Here is a 25740-nt window from a genome sequence, read left to right as displayed (position 1 = left end):
CGGACACAATAAACCAGGTCGCCTCTAAAGCTCCCCACCACTCTTTTGTCTTTTCACAGCTAGAGATTATGCTGGCCATTTTCCGAATAATTGAATGTTTGCCTCACTGTTTAACTAGTGATTAGGGCAGGCACTCCAGCACCTTATTTGGACTTGTTGAGCATCCCGGTTATCAGGGCACTTTGTATCCCCTTTGTCCTAAATTCTCTTTGTTAAGCACTAGCCAACCTGAGTCCATGCAGGCTTCACAATCTTTTTCGGTCCAAGTATCTGACAAAACCCACTGCCAGCCTTATACTGCCAGCCACAGGACTCCAGCCAGGCCATTTTCCACAAGTGAGTAAAAAAATAAACAAACGGTCTTCCTACCATTTCAGCAATGCACCTGAACATTTGTTCACAGGGGACACTCCTGCCACTACCAAGCTCTCCCTCAACTCCTTCAGCTACCCTACAGCCATAGGACAGCATCAGTGGGCAGGAACAGGGTGCTCCAGCCTCCAGGAGGAGCTCAGCTTCAGGGGGAAGGGGGACACAAAAAGACCATAAAGCAAAGCATTCCACCAATACATTTCACTGTCTGTGGCAGGACTATTGCAGGCATGAAATACTTCTGAATGTTTTAGGCCAGACCTGTGCAACTCATGAGCTCCCAAGCGGAATGCAACCCACTAGCTTGCCCATTTTTATAGTCCTTTCTAAATCTAGGCAACCATTAAGAACAAGAGGTCTTCCCCATACTATGTAGTTGGCAGGCTGCTACACGTGGCTGATGGCTTTGCTTGTTTTGGGGGTTCACAAGTTGCACACAAGTTTTTTAAGGCAAGGTCATTTTCTGACTATCCTGATGGCTAAGCTATGCTGCAAGTGACAACTGTTGGGGCCACACCCCAGAAACACACCTACTCCATTATCAGATAACACTGCTGCAATCTTATTCTTTCAAAAGTACACACCACTGTGGTTCAGCTACCTCTCTCTCTAGCCCACTGAGTTAGGCTCTGCTTTCCTTTAAAGTAGATTGGAGGGACAGCCTTTGTAATTCAAAAATTATAGGTCATTCTTTAATCCAATTACTCCCATAACAAAGGGAGACAGAAGGAAATCCAGACACAATGCAGTCCCAAAAAGGGCACTGAGGGCAAGAACCACACAGCAGTGGGGCTCCAGGTAGTCAGCCTTTTCTGCTGATTTATATATTCAGGGGAAACCAGAGGGGAGGGGAGGGGTAATTTTTAATTAAATCACTATTTGTTTTAAAAAATCATATCACATCTCTTTTGAAAAAATAAACTGCCTAAAGGGAGAGCTAAATATAATACAAGTATAGTAAAGACTACAAAATCTTTTGAAACAGAATGGCATCTTGCATGGAGTTAGAACCACAGGCTAAGTTCTGAGGTCACAATCTAGTAGTCTTGTCTTGTAAGGATTGCAGTGGACTTCTTATGGACTGGTAAGACATCAAAGAAACGTGGCTTCAAGAGCGATCAGTGGTATGCCTGGATCATCTGCTGTAGTCATCTCACATTCTGCAACGTATTCCATTTGAAAGCATGACACTCCTGAACACTTTTCACCAGAGCCGGAAAATGAATATTGCAACTGCCGGCTGTTTCTTCCAGAAAGCCTTGTTACCACTTAAGAATGTACTTCAGCCTTCTTCTAAGTGGTGCTGCTCAGCATTGATGCGCACATGTAAAGACACTCCAATAGAAACTTGGCTTTCATCTCTAAGCAGATGTAGTTCTGTAAAGGAAGGTTGCTGTTGATAGGTTCCCTCCAGCTCCACTAAGTCATAAACTATCATCTTTTGTTTACCACTGTTTGTTATGAGTTGTGGATTCAGGAAAAGAAATGAGAAATTTGACAACTGCATTGACAACTGCATCCACCCTGGGTCAAGTTACACCTGAGCAATATAGAGAAATATTGCCTCATATCAACTTCTGAACTGTTTGCCAGAGAAACCCCAGACTGTGCATTCCCATCCCACCACATTCAAGGAGGGATGATCTTGAATGGCAAAGGTGAGGAGAGAGAACGAGGCACTACTTGTGTGTGCAAATTTATTGACTGCTGCCAGCTTTTCTACAATGCCCTTTCCCTTGCTCCAACCCCTGCGCAATCCAACAAAGGCACAAAATGCTGGAGGGTGAGGTGCCCTGCAGACCGCAGTGGGAGAGGCACTGGTCAGTGCTACAGGGCAACAGAACTGGAGGGCCAAGAGCACCTGCCTGAAGCATGTATCAGACAGAGACAAGCAGGCCGCCAGAGATCCAAATGGCCACCACACTTGGGGCCAGCCAGCTGTGCAACATGCAATGTAAAGAAGATGGCCCTTTACTGAAAATGAACAGTTCCCCACCCCTATTACTACAGAACTACCAGCCAGCCACTGCAAGGCTGATCTTTGGCAGATTTATCAAGAGGAGAATTATCATGGTCCTGGCAATGGGCTGCAGCGTCAGTAAATGGAGGACGCACCATAACCTCCCAAGCAGGGAAAGTGTTGCACAGGCCAATCAAGGTCTCAAGCAGCATGTCACTTACCATTACCTGAGCACTCCTGTGGCTGAAACAGCTAAGTGCCAGGAAACTGGTGCAACACTTCCCCATGACACAGATATGTAGGCTGAAGCCCAGCACCAAGAATGAAATGGGAACCCCACACTGTTAAAGCATTTAGCACCACCTGCTGTCCTCCCATGGTACTACCACAGGGCAAAGAGGCCACAAGCAGGGCTCCTCCAAACTCCTCAGACACAGTATTGGTACCTGCCAGTCCATCCTTTCCCCCTGCTGTGACCTACTGCCCAGGTCTCTGGCAAAGGGGCTGCTACCCCAAGGCTACCATTCCCTCCCCCAGCCAGGGGCAGAAACACTGCTGCCATCTGTCAGCGAAGGCTTAGCAGGATCACAGTGCAACAGGACAACCACTGGGTGGCTAAAGATACTCTAGGAGGGCAGAGGTGCAGCTTTTGGTCAGTTGTTAGTAGCCCTGAGTGAGCAGCAGGAGACGATAGCCCCTGAGAGTAGAGAAGAAGAGCCACCATGGCGCGGAGGAGTTCTCAGGCTGACAGGTGCTCTGGGCACTCAGGAGAGGCAGCAGCTGGATGGCTTTGCACTTCGAGCCTAGAGCAGAAACAAGTGAAGGAAGTGAGCAGCCAGAAAGAGAGAGAATTCCCACCCCTCCCACTAGAATGAACCGACAGGGTTTTTTTTTTTTAACACACACACTCTAATGCCATCTCTTAGTAAGTCCTGAAGTTCTATAAGAAGAAGAGTTGATTTTTATACCCATTTTATACTTCCCAAAGGAGTCTCCAAGTGGCTTACAATCACCTTCCTTTGCTCTCCCCACAACATACACCCAGTGAAGTAGGTGGGGCTGAGAGAGCTGTGACAGGACTACTCTGTGAGAGCAGTTCTATCAGGACTGTGACTGTCTCAAGGTTACCCAGCTGACTGCATGTGGAAAAGCGGGGAATCAAACCCGGTTCACCAGATTAGAAGCTGAAGCTCTTAACCACTACACCAAGCTGGCTCTCTACACTTATAAAAACTTAGACTCACATTCCCTGATTCATAGTTAATTCCTTGAGTGCGATGATTCTGCCAAGCCATTACAGGGTATAGCCTCAGTGAATTGGTCTAAACCCTTTTCTAAGGCACCCTTGTGGCTGAGAGGTAACCAGCTTCTCACAGCAAAGCCAACTGAAAAGCTCAGGCAGACTCTGTCCTATGCTGATGTGAGGCAATATGTTTTTTGTTACCTTCACAAAAGTTACTTCAGCAAGGCTAAACTCCTACCCAGAAGAACATCCATCTTCTTAGGGTACAACTGGGAGAAAATCTGGCTCCAGTAAGCAGACTAGTTTAGCCTTGGCTATCTTTGCAAGGCTACTGGGTGCTCTCACATCCCCACAATGAAGCCCCCACATCAGTCCCTGGAGCTTGTGACCAAGACCAATCCAGGCACAGCCCTCAGTTTGCTCACCTGTTGTTGCTGCTGCTGCTGCTGCTGCCGCTGATAATCCTCCTCACTAGCTGAAAGGGCCTGAGCCAGTGCCAGATCTTCCTCCTCCTGGGTGCTGTTGCAGACAGAGACTGGATGAGTCAGACCTGCTGTGCAATTAGGATTCCTCCCCCAGCTCCCTAGCACATTAATCTCAATACAAGGAGCACACACCACAGCTAGGAAGAACGGCACACATGCTGGGGATCTGTTTTCACGGTCTTTCTGACATGTAATTAAGCCTCAAAAAGGATCTGGGAGGGGGCAGGATCAAGACTGCAATGTGTATGTGTGTGGGGGGGGGGGAAAGGAATAAACTCTACCTCTGGCCCATTTCTGTGATCAAAACTGGTTTCCCAGTGAGGGGGGGGGGGGGAGAGAAGGCAGCTGCAGCAGGAGAACCTGCCTAAACCAGCTTTTTTAAAGGGGGGGAGGAGAATTTGATCAGGGCAGCTGATGAAACTCTTGTCCATTTCACAGCCCCTTGTTGCTGCTTTAAAGGCAAAAAGTTATACATCGAGAGATCCAATCAAACATCAGTTTGGGCTTGCTCATGCAAGGAAGCAGAAGTGAAATGCAAATGCTCTCCTCCAATCTGCCAGAGAGCTAATACCCACTGACCTAAGAGACCCCAAGAGACATAAGGGGAGAACGGGACCGTCAGGGCCAAAAGACACTCAATGAACCAGGGGCAACTTAACTATACTGCAGTTAAAGCAGGATTGGGCAGCCCCCTCCTCACCATGCCAGACTATCCCATGCATGCAGGTTCCAAGCATTTAGTCTCAGTGAGGACCTATAGTTAGGTGGTCTCTTAAGGGTAATGGCCACTGTGTTGTACCTGCGGGACTGTGGTTGGGTAGACACCGTCTCCGCCAGGGACATCTCTAAGGCTCGCTGCAGTGCTTCCTCCTCACTCTGAAACAGCACAAAACCAGAGTCCTGCTAACAGAGTCAGCCTGGTTGCCTTTTACTGCCTGCAGGGCTCTGTGGATTCCAAGAATTTAGAAAAGACCTTCTTTTGCTACCCTTAGACCCGCCAAAAAGTATGCACTTTCATCAATTTCGCATCAAGCTAATTTGCATTTTTGGAAGATGCTAATAGGGTAGGACAAAAAGAGACAGAGTTAGCACAGCAGAATACACCCTTGTTGGTGTAGTAGAAAGAAATATGCTCAATTCCTCTTCACCCCAATTCTCTCTGGAAGCCTGGTTTGAATAGAATTCTGCTCTTTTGTTTCACACAGCACTTGAGGTTATGATGATTACCTTCGGTGGTAGCAAGACCACGTTGGAGCCCGAGGATACTTCCTTGCTTTTCAGGTTGCTATTTTAAGCCAAGAAATATGTCTTTGCTAATTTGGGTTCCGTGTAGCTCCCATTCTGTGTTCTGATTCCCCCCTCCCAAAAAATGGGTCTAAGCAATTTAGAGATGGCATGTGTTCTGTTTTATCTTTATCTCCATTCTGCAGGGGAGTGGTGTCCATGGAGGACGCTCTCCAGTTCCAACGGCACGTGGAGAACAGACTAACTGTGAGTTTGAGTGTCCAAGCTTGTGGATCACCACTTACCAGTCCATTCTGTAGGGCAACAACTGGAGGAGATGTTCTTTGGGGCTGGGGGGCTCGTGCCATCTCACTGGCCCTGCATGCAAAGAAGAGAAGAGGAATCAACCAGTACAAATCTCGTGCACGCCAACTGGGGAAGAAACTCACTGGAACGAGTGGTCCGACATGGCACAAAGCAAGATCACCACTCATGCATGTGCGAAGTCACTGTGCTCTGTGATATTTTGTGCCTCAGACAGGTAGAAGGCTAGTGTGAAAGGAAATCTAGTTCTATGACACATACATGCCAAGTCATTGTTAGATAGGCCAAAGATTAGGGATGGGGAATGACAAGGGATCATTAGTGTTATGGTACCTGCAGAGAGCACCACAGGCTATAGCTACAAGAACCACCCAGGGAAGGCATTGGCCTCTGTGCCCAGCTGGTTGGCTATCAAGGGCAACTGCATGAAACCGGTGGCTAGGCCACTGGCCTGATCCAGCAGGGCTCTTCTTATGTCCAGGAAGACAGGGTAGGGAAAAGTGGTTGTTTTGATACCTGCTGGGGGTTGTTGGACTTGCGATTGACCTCTTGGTCTCACTGCTGGATGCAGTGCATGCAGGTGCTTTGGTTGCCTTTTGAACTCTGCCAATGGCCGCATGCCTGCAGGAGGAAGCACAGCCCTCAGTAACCACCCTCATTGCTACACCAGACCCTTCCCTGCCATCCCCCTTCATTGAACCAGCTCTCAGCAACACCTGTGCTGCCTCTGCAGAAGAAGCCAGCTGAGCAAGTCTCAAATATATTCCCAACATGAGAAGAAGAACATGCTTTGCCTACCAATCTCAGAATATTTCAACAAAACAGTTTAAACAATCAAAGATGGAGAAGAAGGTTTGAGGATCCACAATCCTCAAATATGTCCACCAAGATTGCACTCAGATCTGGCACCACCCACACTAAGTTTACTCATGATATCCCCAGTTCCATCCTTACCCTGCCTTGGAGAGCGGATGCCCAGTCCCAGTGCAGCCATGATCCAGTGGGTGTCTGTGCTTGAGGCAGAAGTTTCCATGACACTGGTCACAGACAACCTTCATCATCTCCCGCTGCTTGCAGCCAGGTCGCTGACACTTGTTAGTGAAGATCTAGGTAGAGAGAGGCAGTTGTGACTCATGAAGAGCCTAGAAACAAGAAGCACCTGCCTGCTTTGCATTCAAGAAAAATGACCTGTGGATACATACTACCCACCTGGTTCCAATGCAGCTCTGAGGCAAACAGGATTTTTCAGCATCGGAGAAGTCTGCTGATACACCTCACTTTTGATCCACAAGTCTCTCCTAGCCCAGTTTTTTCAATGCCCTCAGTTTTTTTGCTGATCCCACCTCTGTTACAGTACCACTGATGGGATCCCTTATCATCTGGATTGAGGCCTTGCACTGCTCATGAAAGATGTCCCACAGCCCACTGGAGCTTGGCTGCAACCAACTGTCTTCACTCAGCATGAGGAACTTCACCCTGGCAGGTGGCTCAAGCTGTGGACGAACCTGATGGACCCAAGCCAAAGTCCCACCACAGGCAGTTACTTCCTACCTTGCGCTTACGCTGAGCTGGGTCCGATTTGCAGTCCTGGTCTATATGTGCACCCACCACAATATCTGGCATCTCTCCTCGCTTCACAGGAATGGGTGTGCTGCAGAGTGGGCAGACAGGGACCTGCACATCCTGGGGACAGAACAGAGGTTGAGATGATGCTCAAGGGGCAGCCTCTCCAACCATTCAATACACAGTACTCCAAGTGAGCTAAGTAGCTCCCATACAATCAGCCCTAACAAGAAGTCTTCCAGAATATGCTACAGCTCTGATTTTGAGAAGCTTCAAAGGGAAGCATGGCACCAAAGTTGAAGAAGATGAAGGAGGAGGAGTTGGTTCTTATATGCCACTTTTCTCTACTTGAAGGAGTCTCAAAACGGATTACAATCACCTTTCCTCTCCCCACAACAGACACCCTGTGAGGTAGGTGAGGCTTAGAGAGCCCTGAGATTACTGCTCGATCAGAACAGCTTTATCATTGTCATGGCGAGCCCAAGGTCACCCAGCTGGCTGCATGTGGAGGAGTGCAGAATCGAACCCGGCATGCCAGATTAGAAGTCCGCACTCCTAACCACTACACCAAACTGGCTGTAAAACAGCTTCTGAAAAGGCCTCCATTCTTTTATGGCGTAGATGCATAAATAAAATTAAGAAGGTGTAGGAGTTAATAATCATGTTCTTATTTTAGGTCCACTTTGCTCTGAGTAATCTTCTGTTTGGGAATTTTAATTTTTTTTAAGCAGCTAAAGTAAGCTGGGCTTGCCATCATTCTCAGCTTCAGTTATCTGCCTGACCTCTGGTTCCCAACCGTAGCTCAAAAGTGAACCAAGCAGAGAAATCGCCAGGCCTGTGTCAGCAGGAAGGAGAGGGTGTCGAGATGGCACCACAGTCCAAGTCTTCAGATGTTCTGCTCCAAAGTCTCAAACACCAAGTTAGAGGTAGGGGGGGAAAGACCCTTGTGAAAGGGGACGGAGCCAATGCCACATGATACACAGTACAAGAGAATAAGACATAACATTCCCGATTGAGTTCCAGGCAGAGGTTAACATTCAAGGCAACAGCAATTTCACAGTCAAGTTAAGAAACACATTGGCAAGTAGCCAGGAACTCACAACAGCTAAGGGCATAGCAAAGCAAACTTATTAATGGATAAATTAGAGAACAAACAAATTTTTCAGGATGAAAATCCTTATCCACAGATAAGAAAACAGGATTCTGATAGAACGGCTGCTGTTTTTACATACAACAGGTCAGAGCAACCATCCAAAAACACTGGCACCTTTTATCAACCATCCCCAGATGAAGAGTCCCACCTTTATTCTCCTACAGAAGATCTAAAAATATTCAGGACATGCTGGTTAGAAGCAAACTTTATTACAACAAAAATGAGGTAACCGCAATAGATAGAAGGGGCATTCTTCATGGATTTTTCCCTTGCGGTCACTGCTCAGTCTGTGTTCTTGCATGCAAGAGAAACACACTCCATAATCAGGCTGGAGACAAAACATATTATATGAGGTCATTCATAAATTGTTCCAGCAAATGTACTACAGTCTATATAATGGAATGTCAGTGTAAAAAACAATATGTGGAATGTACATCAAGAGCCATCAGGACATAGATGTGTGAGCACAGGAGCAACATAAGATGAAAAAGGATAATGTGGCTAAGCACTTTGTGGAAGCTGAGATTTTGGGCAATCGAACAGGTGTCTGCACTGGAGAACACACTCAAGACTTTTGAGGAAAAGGGAGTTGTTTTGGATATATCAGCTAGACTCTTTTGTACATGGACTGAATGAGATGGACTGGATGTTTGCTTTTTAAATGGACTGGAGGATTGCATTTTAAACTGTTGGGTAGTTTGACAAAGTGGTTTATCTCAGTTCTTTTCTCTCCCCTACACACTCACATTCCTTCACTAGACTTCAATACTAGCCCATAGTAAATTGCTGATGCAATGCCAGCCGTATTGCATCAGCCTAGCAGGTAGGCATAAACAGTCCTTCCCTGCCCCCCCCCTTGCAATGACAAAGCTTTTTCTGACACACGTGGGAAAGAATTGGTGATTGAGAGGAGGACAAAAGCAGAGGTATATATGGAGATATTTTATTGAAATATAGGCATTTTGTTTTTGAATTGTATACGTTTCACTTACCTTTTTGTAAGCTGAAGTGCAGTTGTGATGGGCATAGGCAACATGGTTGGTGCAGAATAGCTCCCCGCAAGCATCACATTTCAAGGGAAGGAAGTCTGGGAACAAGAAAGGACAAGATGACAACATGAGGAGGAACTGTAATAGTCTCCCATGCAACCCTCTAATAGCCAATTCAGGTATTCTACCAGGTGCCATAATAACAGAACTACTGCATTTCCTTTAGTTTAAGGCCTGTGCCTTGTTTCAGTTCCCAAGAACTTAATGGGCACATAGGGAAAGATTTGGATATAATCAAGGACTTACTGAGGACTATGATGGACAAGGAAGACAAAGAGAGGATACACCTTGACCAACACTCCCCTGTTCCTGGCTGCGGAGAGCCTCTTAATATTTGAATCATGGACCATATTTCCAACAGGGTCTTAAAAACACCCACCCACACACATAACTACTGAAATGCTATTATAAAATGGGGAGAGTGGAGAAGCACAAAGACTAATATATTAGGAAACTGGAGCCACAGATTGCACAGCAGGTGGCCAAGTCTGTAGAAAAATCTGGTGTGTAGTGAAAAACTGTAGCACAATATGCTCAAGTCGGAGCAGAACAAGTTCTAAATGTTGTTCAGACTTTCCAACTATCACATTTTTATTTCACCCATCTCCCTAGGCAAACAGGATGGCGTATATGGTTCTTCTTTCTTCCACTTTTACCCCCACAACAACTCTGAGGTAGGTTCAGCTGAGAGAGCAAGTAGTCCAAGGTCAACCTGTAAGCTTCATGGCTGAGTATGAATTTTAATGTGGGCCTTTCCAGGTCTAACCCAACAATTATAGTCTTCAGTTATGGAATCCACTGTTATTGTTGTTTCTGATGTTATGAATTGTGCTGTATTATTCCTACATTTTGTGTAAACTGCCCAGAGCCTCAGGGGAGGGCTGTATAGAGAAGGAAGGAAGGAAATTTAAATATGTCTTCAGATTGGCTATTGATAAATTTCTCCTTCAATTAGGGGGTGCGGTGTTTGTGTGTTTTATCCTTGAGAGCTTGCATTTCATCCCAACATATCTCATATAATCTGATAAAGATCCAGCTCTCTGGCTGTAGCTTGAGTGCTAACAATTTTCATTTAGTTATTAGATTTTTAGCCACTGTTCACCCAAAGAGTCGTTATTACTGTATTACTGTATATTAAGCATGTATCAATATTATAGGGTGCAGTCTCTTAAGCTTGAAGCTTGCATTACATACTATCCAGGAGACAATCTCTCTCTTTCAACTAGAGAATTCCTGAAGGGGCTGAAAGAGACTACTGACCCATCTCCCATCTTGCATTTCTGGGGGAAATGATGGAAAGGGCTATCAGGTCCAAATAGCAGAATTCCTGAAAGAAGCTTCAGTCCTAGACCCATCCCAGTCAGGCTTTCGGCCTGCCCATGGGGTAGAGACAGCACTGATAGATGACCTCTTCCATCAGCTGGACTGAGGTGGGTCAGTGCTGCTCATGCTACTAGACCTCACAGCAGCATTTGATACAGTCAACCATGAACTCCTAGCCGGGATAAAGGGACAGCCCCCCAATGACTGATCTCCTTTCTCCTGGGTCGTGGACAGAGGGTAGCATAGGAGAGACAATAAGACCGCCACCAACTTACATGTGGAGTCCCACAGGTAGTGGGTTCTCTCTCCAATTTCATTTTCATACACCCTCTTGCTCAGCAGGTGTGTAAGTTTGGGCTGGGATTTCACCAATATGCAAATGACACCCAGCTCTTCCTCCTGATGGACAGCCACCCTGATTCTCCCCCAGAAACCTTAGCCAGATGCTTGGAAGCAGTGACAAGGTGGTTCAAGCAGAGTTGTCTGAAGCTCAACCCTTCAAAGATGGAGGTCTTATGGTTGGGCAGGAAGGGTCCAAGTGAGGAAGTGTGTTTGCCCAACCTGGATGGTATACAGCTATCAGTAGCTCACTCTGCCAGTAGCTCACTCTGGGTGTGTGATCCTTGACACCTCCCTCTCTATGGAGGTACAGGTCATAAGAGTAGTGTGGCTGGCATTCTTACCATCTGCACCAAGCCAAACTACTAGTGCCTTACTTGGCACCAGAACACCAATCACAGTAATCCATGTAATGGTAACCTCTAGACTGGACTTCTGCAACTTGCTTGACGCAGACCTACCCTTAACATTGATCTGGAAACTACAGCTGATCCAGAATACAGCAGCCAGGATCCTCACAGGAATATCATGAAGGTCCCACATTCAGCCCACTCTCAAACAACTGCACTGGCTACCAGATTAATTCCAGATTTTGGTAATCACCTTTAAGGCCATACGTAGTGTGGGCCCAATGTACCTGAGAGACTGCCTCATTGTCTACACCCCTCAAAGAGCTCTGCACTCTACCACCTCCAACTGGCCCCAAGGAAATTTTGCCTGATCTTAACCAGGGTCAGAGCTTTCTTTGTCCTGGCCCCCACCCGGTGGAATGAGCTCCCAAAAGAGACCAGGGCCTTGCCAGAGCTAGAACAGTTCCACAGGGCCTGTAAACGGGAGATTTTCTGCCAGGCATTTGGTTGAGGTTGATGGAACTGACATCTACTGGGTCCCCCAGAACACCTCCCCAGTAAGTAAACATCCTGAACTGACCAACCATGGGACTGTTAACATGTTAATGTTGTTCAAGCAGTTACTGAACATATTAGAACCATCGTCTCTCTGTGATCACTGTTATTTCATGACATTACTGAGTTACACTGTTATATTTCCATGTTCTCCCATGTTCCATGTAAACTGCCTTGAGCTGCAGGGGAGGGTGGCATATAAATATAATTAACTATAAATAAATAAAAAATATTATATAACAGCTGTATTGGACTCCAGCATGGACATATTTTGCCCCCCCCCCCCATAAACTAGCAAGGGTAGCAGTACTTTCTAGAGCAAATAGTCTACAGGTTGTATCTGCAGGAGACTTAGCTCACAAACAAAACAAGGGCTGTGCTACGAGAATACTTTCTTCTGAGAATAGCATTTGCACCATTTCAACACAGAAGTCACCTGGGGACACCAGCTTGGCTCTCAGGTGGCTACGTCCCAAGGGATGCTTTTCCACAGAGAAGTCCTGGCATAACTGGCAGCTCCTTAAAACAATGCCAAATACCAGCTTTCCCACAACAGCAGCTACAACCCCTCATATGACATGTTATCCAAGTTGCAACATACCACCCGGGATGGCCACACAACCCCCCTCTGAAATTCTCAACAGCCATTTCCTTCTAGTGCTTATTAGAACAAGCAATGGTGACCAAGACGAGTGGATCTGCCTGGCAAAGGCTTCTGATAACACAACTTCATCCGCTGCTCTCAAAGTACCCCGAGGTTTGCGTCCCCGGAACAATCTTTGTGGGCGATGGCTCTTTCGGATCCAGCTTCCACTCAGGCTCAAAGTGCGCCCCGGAATGTAGGGCAGATGTCAGATTCCCTCAACAACCAGAACCGGGAAACCTCCCCACGGCCGGTCCTAGGAGGCCCTTCGCCCAAGAAGCTTCCAGGCTCCTTCGCCCCTGCTACGACCCACCGAGAAGGAAACCAAACACTCCTCCTTGCAAGCCTCCCCTCCGCCCCCATTTACAATTGGGAGTAGCTGCCAACAGCCCCGGCTCGGCCTTTGCCTGCCTGCGAGGCTTTAGCAAGAGACCCCGCGCCGTCCAGCCCCGCCCCGGGGTCCCAGGGCAGGGATTCTCACCCAGCCGCTTGCAGGTCGGTTCCGAGCAGTGAGCCCCTAAGTCGGGGAACTCCATGGCGTTCCTTGTGGGGCTGGACCGGGGCCCGACCTGCGGGCAGAGAACAAAGGCGAGCGCAAGAGAGCCCAGCAGGGGCCAGAGAAAGTCACCGCGTCAGGATGACATGCAGCTGCACCCTCCGAGGGGAGGGGAGGGGAGGAGCTTCAGCACCGAGCCGCTGAACTCCAGAGAGGGGGGGGGAGGGTCAGCCACGTAGAAGGAGCGTCCAGGCGCCGGCAGGGCGAGCAGAGCCCCAAGCAGCAGCTAAGCCCGCCCCCTCTGCTGCACCCAAGGAGTCCTGAGTCCGTCCCACCCCACCCACTTCCGCCCTTGGTCTCGATGACGTCATCCTGCAATGACCACACGAAACAGCCCTCAAGGGATGCAGGGGCAAGCCACGCCCGTCGTGCTACCACGACCCTACGCCCTGGCACACGGAAGGCGCCTTTCCTGCCTTCGATCCTGTGGCATTCTGGGGAATGTAGTGCGAGCGGCTTAGCCTGTTTAATTCTCGCCTTGGCCTCTAGAGGGCGCTGAATACCGGCCGTTCTAGAAGCGGAATGGAGCGGTGTGTGACGGGGTTTGTAGTCTTCAGGTTGCGCATTCCCCGCCCTTTTCATTCGGCCCTGGCTGTGTCACCCGCCCCGTTCATGGGGTGATGCGCGCGCTCTAGAAAGCGCCGCACGCGGTATTCTGGCCCCGCCTTGGGCGGAAGTGTCTCCGTGGTAACGGCGGCCGGTTCGGGACGGAGGGGGCCGAGTCACCGCCCGCCTCGGAGCCGGTAAGTGAGGAGGGGCTTTTGTGACCCCGGTCCTCCGCGGTAGCCTCGCGGCGCTCTTCCCCTTCCCTTCCTCCTTGCCAGGGAGAGCCGTGAGGGGCGGTGGCCACGATATTCGGGAGACTCCGGAGGAAACCGGCTGGCCGCATTTGGGCGACTCCGAGACCGGGAGCAGCCCCCCCCCCCCATCCTTGCGAGCGTGGCCCCGCTAACGAGGCGGCCCCGCCGTCCTGGGTCCGCGACCTTCCGGGGACAGGGGGTCTCTTCCCTGCCCTGTGACTTGTGCCGATTAGGGGAGGAGGAAGAGAGGGAGGTCTGACCTCGGTGCTGTTCTGCGCTAGGGGCCCTTGGTGCCACCCCTGCCTGCCTGCCTGCCTTCGTCGCTAGTCTCGGGCTCCGGGGGACAGGCGGTGGACCCGCCGGGCTGGCACCGGACCGGGTGAATGGGCCGCCCCGCGTGATCTCGGCGCGATGGGGCCCCGGGCGTGCTGGCTGCTCCTGGCGGCTGCCCGGTCAGTTTCGTCCTACTGGGTCTTTCCATCACTTCTCGGGTGCATATTGTCTGTCAGCTGTGAGGCATGCTGCTTTGGAAACGTTTCTTAACTTGACCCGGACTTTGGTTATCATTCTGCTGGTGTGGTGGCTATTGCAGGGCTAATACAGCCTTTCCGGGTTTAACATTTGCTTAGCACCACACCTGGCGCTGCAAGGAACACAGAAATGATGTAACAACAGCCTAGAGCAGGGGTAGTCAAACTGCGGCCCTCCAGATGTCCATGGACTACAATTCCCAGAAGCCCCTGCCAGCATTTGCTGGCAGGGGCTTCTGGGAATTGTAGTCCATGGACATCTGGAGGGCCGCAGTTTGACTACCCCTGGCCTAGAGGGTTCACTTGACACAAAATACACAGGAAGGTTGCTGCATATGAATACTTAAGCAGGCTTCTGGGTTTTGTAAAACTTTGCAGATGCGGATCCCTGAGGAAGGGTTTTAAAAAGGAAAAGATCTTGACAACTTGTTCTGACTGGAGGTTGGTTTTAAGCATAGATAATTCTATGGCCAAAATTGAATGGGAAGAAGGGGGGGGGGGAGATAAGCTTTCATGAAAGATAGTGTGGCGATTGTAAGGCAGAGGGAGATGAGGAGGCAGCAGATAAAAGTGGTTAGTGTAAACCCATTATAAACAATCTTAAGCAGAAATGAGTGTAGAAAAAGGTGTGGTAGTTCAGATGGGGAAGCAATAGTGCAGAGAAAGGTAACTTGTACTTCTTATTAGAGATGCAGCTGTGTGGAAGTGCTGGCTTGTATTTGGTGTGTTGTTGTTATGTGCGAAGTCGTGTCCGACCCATCGCGACCCCATGAACAATGATCCTCCAGGCCTTCCTGTCCTCTACCATTCCCCGGAGTCCATTTAAGTTTGCACCTACTGCTTCAGTGACTCCATCCAGCCACCTTATTCTCTGTCGTCCCCTTCTTCTTTTGCCCTCAATCGCTCCCAGCATTAGGCTCTTCTCCAGGGAGTCCTTCCTTCTCATGAGGTGGCCAAAGTATTTGAGTTTCATCTTCAGGATCTGGCCTTCTAAAGAGCAGTCAGGGTTGATCTCCTCTAGGACTGACCGGTTTGTTCGCCTTGCAGTCCAAGGGACTCGCAAGAGTCTTCTCCAGCACCAGAGTTCAAAAGCCTCAATTCTTTGACACTCGGCCTTCCTTATGGTCCAACTCTCGCAGCCATACATTGCAACTGGGAAGACCATAGCCTTGACTAAACGCACTTTTGTTGGCAGGGTGATGTCTCTGCTTTTTAGGATGCTGTCTAGATTTGCCATAGCTTTCCTCCCCAGGAGCAAGCGTCTTTTAATTTCTTTGCTGCAGTCCCCATCTGCAGTGATCTTGGAGCCCAGGAAAATAAAATCTGTCACTATCTCCATTTTCCCCCCATCTATTTGCCAGGAATTGAGAGGGCTGGATGCCATGATCTTTGTTTTCTTGATGTTGAGTTTCAAGCCAACTTTTGCACTCTCCTCCTTCACCCGCATCAACAGGCTCTTTAGTTCCTCTTCTCTTTCTGCCATTAGAGTGGTATCATCTGCATATCTGAGGTTGTTGATATTTCTCCCTGCAATCTTGATCCCAATTTGTGACTCCTCTAATCCCGCATTTCTCATGATGTGCTCTGCATACAAGTTAAATAGGCAAGGCGACAGTATTTGGTGTACAAGTATCCAAACTGGTGAATGACTTCATAACCAACTAATAGTGGTTGAAATTGTCCTCTGTTTTACTACTTTCATTAAAGCTTATTGCCCCTCCCTTTGTTTCCTCCTTTCACCCATTTCTGGCCATAGAATTCTCTATAGTTAACTTGTCTGTTTGCTAATTCTGGGTTCTTGCAGTAATGTTGCATCTCCTGCAGTAATGTTGTGGTCCTGTGTTCTCAAGGTAATGTTGTAGATGACAAGTTGAGACATGTTCAGCATTTCACATCCAGGTATTTACTTTTCACGATTCCTCTAAGAAGCAATATGTTTTTTATATTCTGTTAGCACTGATAGTCAAAAGCCATAGCACAATCCTGGTGGATTTCATGAATTGTAGCTGTTGCTGCATTCCATGTTTCAACCTTGACACTGCCTGTAATCTTGTTTCTAGTAGCCATAACCTAATGGCAAGCTACAAAAAACAGACATCATCTCTAAAGTTTCTCTAATGAAGCAAAGAACAAGCTAATATGTTTATAGACCTTTGGATATATATTCATAGGTTTGTTTTAAAGCCCAGTCCAGAGGCCCTTGCATACGTGCAATGGTGATAGAAGTGCCAGAGTTGCTCATCAGAATCCCATGCCTAATCAGCTGTCAGGAGAATTTTTTAAAAAGCCTCACCAAAGTTTTGGAGGGCACAGCAATTGCACTAGAGCCCATAGGAAACCTGTCATCACCCATCAGTTATAGAGTGCTGCTGCTGTGTATTCTGTGATTGGCTGCGGATTTAGTAGTGCCTGGGCTTGGGAATGGGGACGTGTGTGGAGGAACTTGTATTTTAATGTTGCATGCTTTCAAAGGGATTTAAAAGAAATACCATCAGGGCTGTCATAGGTATGTGAAGTACATGCTCAGGGAGGCTTTGGACATGAACCAAATTCCCCTGCATGTCTAGCAGTTGCATCCCCTGGCACTACCACATTTATTAATTGATTCATGTAATTATACCACCCCTCACTGTGATGTCTTAGGGTGGTATACATAAAACCAGTGGGGAATGGGAAAGCTACATAGAACATTTGGATCAATATGAACGAGAAAGGATATAAACAGTTAACAACATATGGGCAATCGTAAGCAGTTGAAGGGGATAATAGCAACAGTTAGGGGCATACTGGATGCCATGGTTGCCTGGCAAGGGGATAGGTTGTGAGGAGGTCCCTGTCACTAGCCTCATCTGAAAGCCTGGCATAGGGCTTTCAGCATAGGGATTACTCACCCTCCAAAGCTCTTCAGGGCCAGTGTTTAGTGATCTAGTTGGTAACTTTTGCTTCTGGCTTTAATTAGTATCTAAAACACACGTTTCTTAACACTTTTTACTACACTATCAAGAAATTAAACTTTCTGAAGGCATTTCTAGTGAAAACAAGTACAAATAACAATACGACAACAACAAAAGGAAAAAAATCAGAACTCTCTAGAAAAGAAACTGCAACTTTATTGTTAATTACGTTTTAATTTTTAGGGAGTTGTCAGCTGCCTATTGTACAGTTCCTTTCATTAGAATTGGGCAGATCTGAAAATGGCAGTGCTTGTGGTGAGAACAGTACTTGAAAAGCTCTTGTCTGTGAGTAACAAATGGAAATTGCCTTCCTGTCATCTCGGACCTTATTCAGGCACTACTATTATGATTAAGAGCCTCTTGTGGCGCAGAGTGGTAAGGCAGCAGACATGCAGTCTAAAAGCTCTGCCCATGAGGCTGGGAGTTCAATCTCAGCAGCCGGCTCAAGGTTGACTCAGCCTTCCATCCTTCCGAGATCGGTAAAATGAGTACCCAGCTTGCTGGGGGGTAAACGGTAATGACTGGGGAAGGCACTGGCAAACCAGCCCGTATTGAGTCTGCCATGAAAATGCTGGAGGGTGTCACCCCAAGGGTCAGACATGACTTGGTGCTTGCACAGAGGATACCTTACCTTATTATGATTAAGAGAGCAATGTGTTACCTATATGACTGTTTATGCACTGGGAACTTCACTGCCCCACCCCCCTGTCAGGAGCACAAATTGGGGGCTGATGAGGTGCACCAGGCCAAATGCTCCCCCATATGGGTGCAGGAAGAGGTGGGGCAACCTGCCATGACTAAAACTCCAGCCTGCAGCCTGGAATAAAACCTCCAGTGCATAAACGGTCTATGTGAGGCTTGTACAAGAACTGATCTTTTTATTGAGAAAGTAGAGCAGTTGTTCTATAATGACTCAGTTTGAAAGTTGGAATTGAAATTTTCAGGGGTCACCATGATATATTGTCACAGTTTAATATAATCACTCACCATTGTATACCTTTGCTGGTATTTGCCAATATGCTATAGTTGCACTAGCACTATATTTGATCTCTTTCAAATGCCCACCAGAGGAATGTGCTGATACATCTGACTTACTCTATTTCTTTGGTCCTCTATTATTGGTGTCAAACAGGGAGATCAGATATGATGGTATTCTGTGACTTTGATCTAAAATAAATCATTTGGGCTATACAAATGTACTGTATTAGAGCACTTTCCTGAAGACTGAATAAAGAAGGTGGGAAATTAGGAGCCACTAAAGCCAGTATAATAAAGACATTAAACTTGCATTTGGACAGAGCTTCAGAATAGATCTTTTAATTATTCCTGATGCCTTGTGGTTAGATTTAAGATGCATCTAAGCCACCTGCACTGCATACCACTAAAACATTATATAGCTGTTATATATAAAATATAGAAATAAACGTTAAATAGCAACAAAAAAGCTCCAGATTATAAAAACTACTACATAAGAACTTCTAAAACAAGACCATTGGTTTGGATAAGCATTATAGTCATTGTCTGGAGCCTAAATGATGCCAAAGATGGTCCTAGGCCACACATTCATCTTCTTTTTGGGTAATCAATATGTCTTTGGTAAAGTTTACCTAGCTTTGCTTTTTTCTTTACGTGCACAGGTGCGCAAAACTATATACAATACATATGGTTATGAGACAATTTATTTTTCCCCATTTCCAAATGCATTCACTGGGGCTTAACATTTTTAAACCATGTTCTGAAGTGCCCCCGGCAGGTATAAAAGCAGTACAGGGATGGCATCTTTCCACAGGAAAACAGCAGGGGGTGAAATGATTAAAGAGCCCCTCTCTATCCCTTCCCTCATGCTATTTTCCTCACTCAAAAATGCAGCTGACTTTTTAACTTATCACAGACAAACACATAACATGTCCTCTGTCCAAATGAATCTGGATGGTGGATACCATCAGCCTCACGTAAGTCTGTCAAAAGCAGCTCTAGTAGATGCTACTCTCTTGTATTTTGTTTTGGAATGAAGCAGCAATACTGCAGCATCTTGGCAGTCATCTAATGGCTGAGTAAGTATGTGGAATATTGAATGTCTTTACTCAAAAGCACTTTCAGAAATGTAACTAGCAAGATGATTTATTTTCTTGGGCCAGCTTTGTAACCCTACTTCTGTAGAACTAATACAATAAGAATAGTTAAACCAAAATCTGATTATTCGCTGGATATGAAGAGAGTGTTGTGGTAGAAGTTGACGAGACCTTTTCCTTAGGAGACTAAGGAAACTTAGGTAGATGGTAGAGTTAGATGGGCTCTGAAAATCTAGCATTATGAAGAGTTTCGGTGAATTTTAATTTTTGTTCCTTTGGTTAGGCTATTATATAACTTTGTTTTGTAATTTTACTGAGAAATTGTATCTGGCAGGTTGCAAGAGGAAACACTATCCTGCCATGTGCTGGTAGCACGGTGTAGTCTTTGCTTTTGCCCTAATCTGTATGTAGAGGTTGGATGTCACTACACATTGGAATTTGTTGTTGGGTGTAGATTGAGTAATCTAATACATGATCCTGTATCATGTGCCATTTTCTGAACTGGAACATGGCAGTTCATAGCTGGGTGAGCCTTGGAGGAAAGTTTCTTCTGTAGTAAATAAATATTGCTGTTTAACTGTTGGTCTTCTGTTGAAGCCTTGTTTGATAAATCCTGAAAGGTTTAGAAGAACAGAGGATTTTTCCAGGGTAGCCCTTCTGGGTTATGTGTCATGTTGATCTTTTAAACTATTCAAATGAATGACAGTGTATAAGATATTTATATAGGAATAACAGTAAGAGACCTCTGCTGGGTCATAAAAAATCAGCATTCTAATTGGCTTATCTCATTCTGCTGTGGAACTGGTGTTCCTTGATAGAACAGTTCTGCTAACTTCCTTTAGATCAGTAGTCCCCAATCCCCTGTTCGGAGACCGGTACCGGTCTGTGGAACAGTCGGAATCGCGGCTTCTCCTCGTCCTCCTCCCCGGCTGCTGTCTCGGGGGCTGCCCAGCCACTCTGCCGCTGGCTCACCCTTGGTGCTCTCCAGCGGCTGCCATGGCTGGGGCTCCCCCTCGGCATGGAACTGCACAGCTGCTGCTGGCAGTGCCCCCCAGCGGGCAGCGGGAAGTCAGGGGCACCAATGGGAAAGCAAGTGGAGCAGGGGTTCAGGCGGCGGCGACGTCCCTCGGCAAAAGACTACCCCCTCCCCAGGCCTCAGTAAAATTGTCAAGCATTGGCCGGTCCCCAGTGATAAAAAGGTTGGGGACCACTGTATGTTGGGGGAAACAATTGGGGGATGAAAAGCCTTTTTGGAAAGAATCAGTCACATGGATACAAAGTTCATTTATGTGTTTCCTTTTTTCAGGCCGGACATCGTAAAGATGCTGTTCTGACTTCTGTTCATCACTGTGTTCATTGAGGGTATGTGATGGCTCTACATGGCCTCAGCAGGGCCAAAAGCCTATAACCGAAGCCTTGAGACAAGAAACCGGTTCCAAGTGGGCATCCCTTCAGGATTGACAGTACCACCCCTCACAGCAAAGCTTCACGAAAGCAAAGCCTGGTCTCTTGCCAAGCAACAACTGAAGCCCATCTGGCAGCTGGAACGGAATCATGTGACTACTTTCCAGGACTTCCATCCAGTCCAATTAGGGACTGCTTTCTCACGTTCCTGCTTCCTGTGTCCAGACTTACTATGTCGTGAGACAGCACTACTGAGCCCTCCTCCATCTCAGCACCATTCTTTTCCAAACTTTCTCGGGAGTGCCCTGCTCTATCGACGTTCTTACTTCAGACACAAGCCCTATCGGAGGCTTGAGTCCATCTGCTTGCAGTCTACTACTTTGGAGAAAAAGCCTCTTCACATCCCACCCCCTTTCTTTCATTCTGTTCCCAATAACGCCATGTCATCCTCAACCATGGATCCATTTTTGGTGCCAAGTACCTCTGGTGGGCGTTCCAGTCCAGTGTCAAAGGCGTTTGCCCTCAGCTCAGGGAAGCAAAGCTCCACTTCCTATAGACCAGTGCTAAACAATAATTCTTTCTTGAGGCCAACCAGTGCTAAAGTGCCTTTGCAGCAGCACCATCACCACCAGCCACTACCACCAGAAAATAAGAAGCTGAAGGGCCTGTCAAGACCGCCGGGGTTTTCCTGGACTCATTCTGGAGGGAATGGAGATTGTTCTGTGAATCTAGATAGGAAACTTGGGAAAAGCAGTGGCCTAACTATGGAACAAACTGGTGCCAAATCTTCTTTACCTATTCACAACAATACATTCCTCAAAGTAGATCGGTCATCTTGGCGAGCTGAGGATGGTGAGAGTAGATCGCAGAACCTAAAAGAACAAAATGTTCGGTTGACAGAAGCCATGAGGAAGCTGACTGCAAGCGGTATCCGGAAGATTAGTACATACAATGAATTTGGTCACCGCATTGACAGCTCCTGCCTTATGAATGCAAATTTCCACTCCACTTTGTTCAGTCGATGGAAACCACACATTGTAGCACAGATCACCCCAAAAGAAGTATCAGCTGCTGCCCCTCCAAATCTGGAACACGGTAGCCGCCGCCAGAGCCTTAGTGGTACAGAAGGTGCTGAAATCTGCACGAAACGCATTAATGTTCGCTTTCTAGCTTCAGATCCTGAGCCTTCCAGCCATCTCACCTCAAGCCCATTTGTCCGTTCGCCATCTGTCAGTAGTGCAGAACAGGTGGTAAAAACAGAGCTGTCCCCACGGACTACTGTCTCTGATGAAGAGACAACAATTTCCTCTCTCCAGTTTGGCATAGATGCAAAATGGGGGCAACCTACTGCTGTAAAAGATACTGAGTAAGTACTGTGGTAGGTATGCTGGGCTATGGCATGTTCTTGTCTTCAAGAATTCGTTATGTCCTGGCCTGACAGTGATGTGGTAGTGAACTAACTGTAGAGCAAAGGTTGGGTTTTTTTCAGAGAGAGGATAGCACAGACAGGAGTTATGTTTGTCTCAAGCTGGGCATAACCATTTCCTTTGGAGACTAGTCTGTTAGACAGGTGTGCAATAAGTAGAGACCAAAATATTAAATGTAAGATGGGGGAGACTTGTCTTGGCAGTAGAATGTGTGAAAAGGATCTAGGAGTCACTGAACATGAGTCAGCAGTGTGACTCAGTGGCTAAAAAGGCAAATGGAATTTTGGGCTGTATCAAACGGAGTATCCTGTCCAGATCACCAGAGGTGATGGTACCGGCTTTACTCTGCTCTGGTTCAGCCTCACTTAGAGTACTGTGTTCAGTTTTGGGCACCCCAGTTGAAGAGGGATATAGACAAACTGGAACGTGTCCAGAGGAGGGCAACAAAGATGGTGAGGTGTTTGGAGACCAAGATGTATGAAGAAAGGTTAGGGGAGCTTGGTCTGTTTAGCCTTGAGAGGAGACTACTGAGAGGGGAACTGATAACCATCTTCAAGTATTTAAAAGGATGCCATATAGAGGATGGAGCAGAGTTGTTCTCTTGCCCCAGAGGGACAGACCAGAACGAATGGGATGAAATTAATTCAAAAGAAATTCCATCTAAACATCGGGAATAAGTTCCTGACAGTTAGAGCGGTTTCTCAGTGGAACAGGCTTCCTCGGGAGGTGTTGGGTTCTCCATCTTTGGAAATTTTTAAACAGAGGCTAGATAGCCATCTGACGGAGAGGCTGATTCTGTGAAGGCAAAGGGGTGGCAGGTTACAGTAGATGAGTGATGGGGAAGTGAGTGTCCTGCATAGTGCAGGGGGTTGGACTAGATGACCCATGACCCAACTCTATTATTCTATGATTCTATGATTGATCACTTACTGTTTCCTTTGTGGAGAAAGAGAGCAACAGGGGAAGCGAGCTCCAATGATGTCAGCAGCCATCCATACTTCTGGGAAAGGCCATGTAACTGTGTAACCCGTAACCCTGTTTGGGAATCCCTGTGTTAGTGTTGAATATGAATCTGGGTGATACAGGTTTGAATTCCCAACCATGAAAGCTTGCTCAATGTCCTTGGGCCTTGGGTTAGTCAAGGATAAAATAGAGGAGATAATAACAATGTAAGCTGTCATGGGTTCCTGTTGGTGAGTGAGTTGGGAGTGTAAACGAAGTAAAAAAATGCATGAGACTCAGATTGCTGCAGATTATGTGGGAACGCATAATCTGCCACTGTCTGGTTACTGTGCTGCCACCACCACCAGCACACTCAAGAGTCTCCTGTTCAGTGGCGGACCAAGGGGTGGCCTGTGCTGGCCCTATGACTCCACCCAGTCTGCAGGCTGCTTTGGCCCTCCCTCCCTCTGCCCTGGGAAAGCCTGGAGGAGATTGGGGGAGCTGCTGGCTAACCACTGGCCAAGCCAGGCGGGGCTGAAGCGGGCACCAGGGTCCAGTGGGTGGCAGAGGTAGAGCGGACATTGGCTGCCCTTATTTCTCCTTGGCTCACCCGTGCTGGGCTGGGCTCCCTATTCCATGGCACTACGCACCATTCCCACCACTGCGCCCTCTCACCTAGGCTGCCGCTTCCACCAGCCGCCTTCTGCAGCCAGGTGCACCCCCAATCCCTGCTCCTGCATCTGCTGAGTCCAGGCTGCCACCATTTCTGTTGCTGCTACCATGACCATTGGCCCTGCCACTGTGGCTGTTCCTGGCCATTCCTGCTGCTGCTTGTAATGCCACACTCCCTGGGGTGGGGACCATGGACATCACATCCGTGGCCATTTCAGTTCCAGGGGTTACCCCTGTACGTGTTTCCACATCAATAGATGGTACAATATTTCTCATTACCTCCTAATAATGATGATGTAAAGCAGACACACACGTTGTTCAATGGGATGACTCAGCTGTATTTGCTGCTGTGCAATTAACTACCAGTCCTGGGGCGGGAAAAAACGGATTCCTCTTGTCATCCATTTCTGTTTTGTGACTCCAAACCTTATTTTCACAGCTCTGCACTTAACTTGCCCCTACTGGACCAAGCAGATGTGGAGGACATAGAGGAGGAACTCCCTGATGGCTTGGAAGATGTCTGCAGTCAGGATGAGGAGGGAGAAGAAGATGACGATGAAGGCTAGTAGTATTGATTCCACACCCCTTTTTGTAAAATATAGTACAACTAAAAAAATACAATTTTCATACGCCACCTTATATTTCTTCAAAAAAAAACTTGACCAGTAAAAAGAAACCCTAATAATTCCTTTTATAGTCCTAATATTGGCATCCACATGTCATATAACAAATCATAATGTGACATCAAAAGAGACAGCAGTGTAATAAAGTGGTTATTACGGTCATAATTATTGTTAACTTGAATAGGATAAGTTGTACCTCTTAGACACTTTACAATTCTGCTCCATTTATTTGGTAATCCTTAATCATGTGAACTGATCTTAACTGATATTTGAGAGATCAGCTGCTGAGTTGTTTTGAACAATAAGTAAAAGTAGTACAGAAGTGTAGCAAATAGATAAATATCTTGCATAAATCTCCAGTATTCAGTCAATATTCAAAATTCTTAAATCTACTGGTTTAGATCCAGGCAACTTTTCTGCTCAACATCATTCAATTCTCCTTGTCACAGCTCCGGTCCTATATGGCTTTGGTCCATGCAGGTCCCATGATTCTCAGTACAGCCTTTTTAGAGGTCTAAGAGGATCACCAACTCTTTTTCACCAGCAGAAAAGATGGTTGGATCTAATCCGATGTCTTGAAATAGGACAAAATTAATTAATGTAAGTAACCATTGTCATTGGCCCTCAAACAATTCTTCAGTACTTGGTTTCTGGATCATTTTTCCAGGGCTTTCCAGTAATTACACAAGCAGTGATAACCAACTTTAATACTATTTTGGTATTCTCTCGGATGAGCATGACGGCGTTAGCCATTCAGTAGAGTCTGGCTCTTGGCAGTCCTATGGCTCAGGTGTTGCCATGATGATTGATCTTGCACTGCTTCTTTTAGTTGTATAATGTTCTGACCGGCGTCCATCTTGATCGTATCCAACCGCCATGTTCTTTGTCAGCTTGATTTCCTTTTTTCACTGACCAATCCTAGCATAATTGCTTTCTCTGTTGAATTGGATCGCATGATATGGCCAAAGTAAGTGAGCCAGAGTTTCATGATTTTTCCTACCAGTGATATATCACGTTTTATGCGCTATAGTATTACTTTTTGTCTTTTGCTGTCCACGGAATCCACAGAAGCCTTCTCCAACATCAGAGTTCAAACGAATCGATTCTCCTCTTGTCTGATTCTCTCTATTCTCTCAATCCTATTATGATTTTTCTCTATGATCAGATGTTCTTGAAT

General features: G+C 46.9%; 2 protein-coding genes across 5 annotated transcripts in view; one reads left to right on the top strand and one right to left on the bottom strand.

The window, feature by feature from the left end:
- Positions 1-1035: 1035 nt before the first annotated feature.
- ZFAND2B (zinc finger AN1-type containing 2B) lies at positions 1036-13399 on the bottom strand. Of its 2 annotated transcripts, XM_077320757.1 has the most exons (9): positions 13065-13397; positions 9317-9411; positions 7160-7291; positions 6563-6714; positions 6125-6229; positions 5590-5662; positions 4860-4936; positions 4001-4094; positions 1036-3135 (listed from the first exon to the last, which is right to left on the bottom strand). In XM_077320757.1, exons 1-9 carry the CDS (start codon positions 13117-13119, stop codon positions 3097-3099), a joined length of 822 nt encoding a protein of 273 aa, XP_077176872.1. In that variant the 5' UTR covers positions 13120-13397; the 3' UTR covers positions 1036-3096. The 2 variants fall into 2 exon arrangements, with proteins under 2 accessions (XP_077176872.1, XP_077176873.1); XM_077320758.1 differs by lacking the exon at positions 4860-4936 and having other exon boundaries at positions 13065-13399.
- Positions 13400-13694: 295 nt separating this feature from the next.
- The window catches only part of TTLL4 (tubulin tyrosine ligase like 4), a 28854-nt gene continuing 16808 nt past the window's right edge, over positions 13695-25740 (top strand). For all 3 annotated transcript variants that reach the window (XM_077320747.1, XM_077320745.1, XM_077320746.1), the window contains exons 1-3: positions 13695-13882; positions 20802-22265; positions 24380-24501. In XM_077320747.1, coding sequence (XP_077176862.1) covers positions 20875-22265; positions 24380-24501 — 1513 coding nt within the window. In that variant the 5' untranslated portion in view covers positions 13695-13882; positions 20802-20874. The remainder of the gene's footprint in view (positions 13883-20801; positions 22266-24379; positions 24502-25740) is intronic.

The sequence above is a fragment of the Paroedura picta genome, chromosome 2 (genome assembly GCF_049243985.1).
Source record: "Paroedura picta isolate Pp20150507F chromosome 2, Ppicta_v3.0, whole genome shotgun sequence".
NCBI classification, from domain to species: domain Eukaryota; kingdom Metazoa; phylum Chordata; class Lepidosauria; order Squamata; family Gekkonidae; genus Paroedura; species Paroedura picta.
This window is presented reverse-complemented; position numbering and strand designations above follow the sequence as displayed.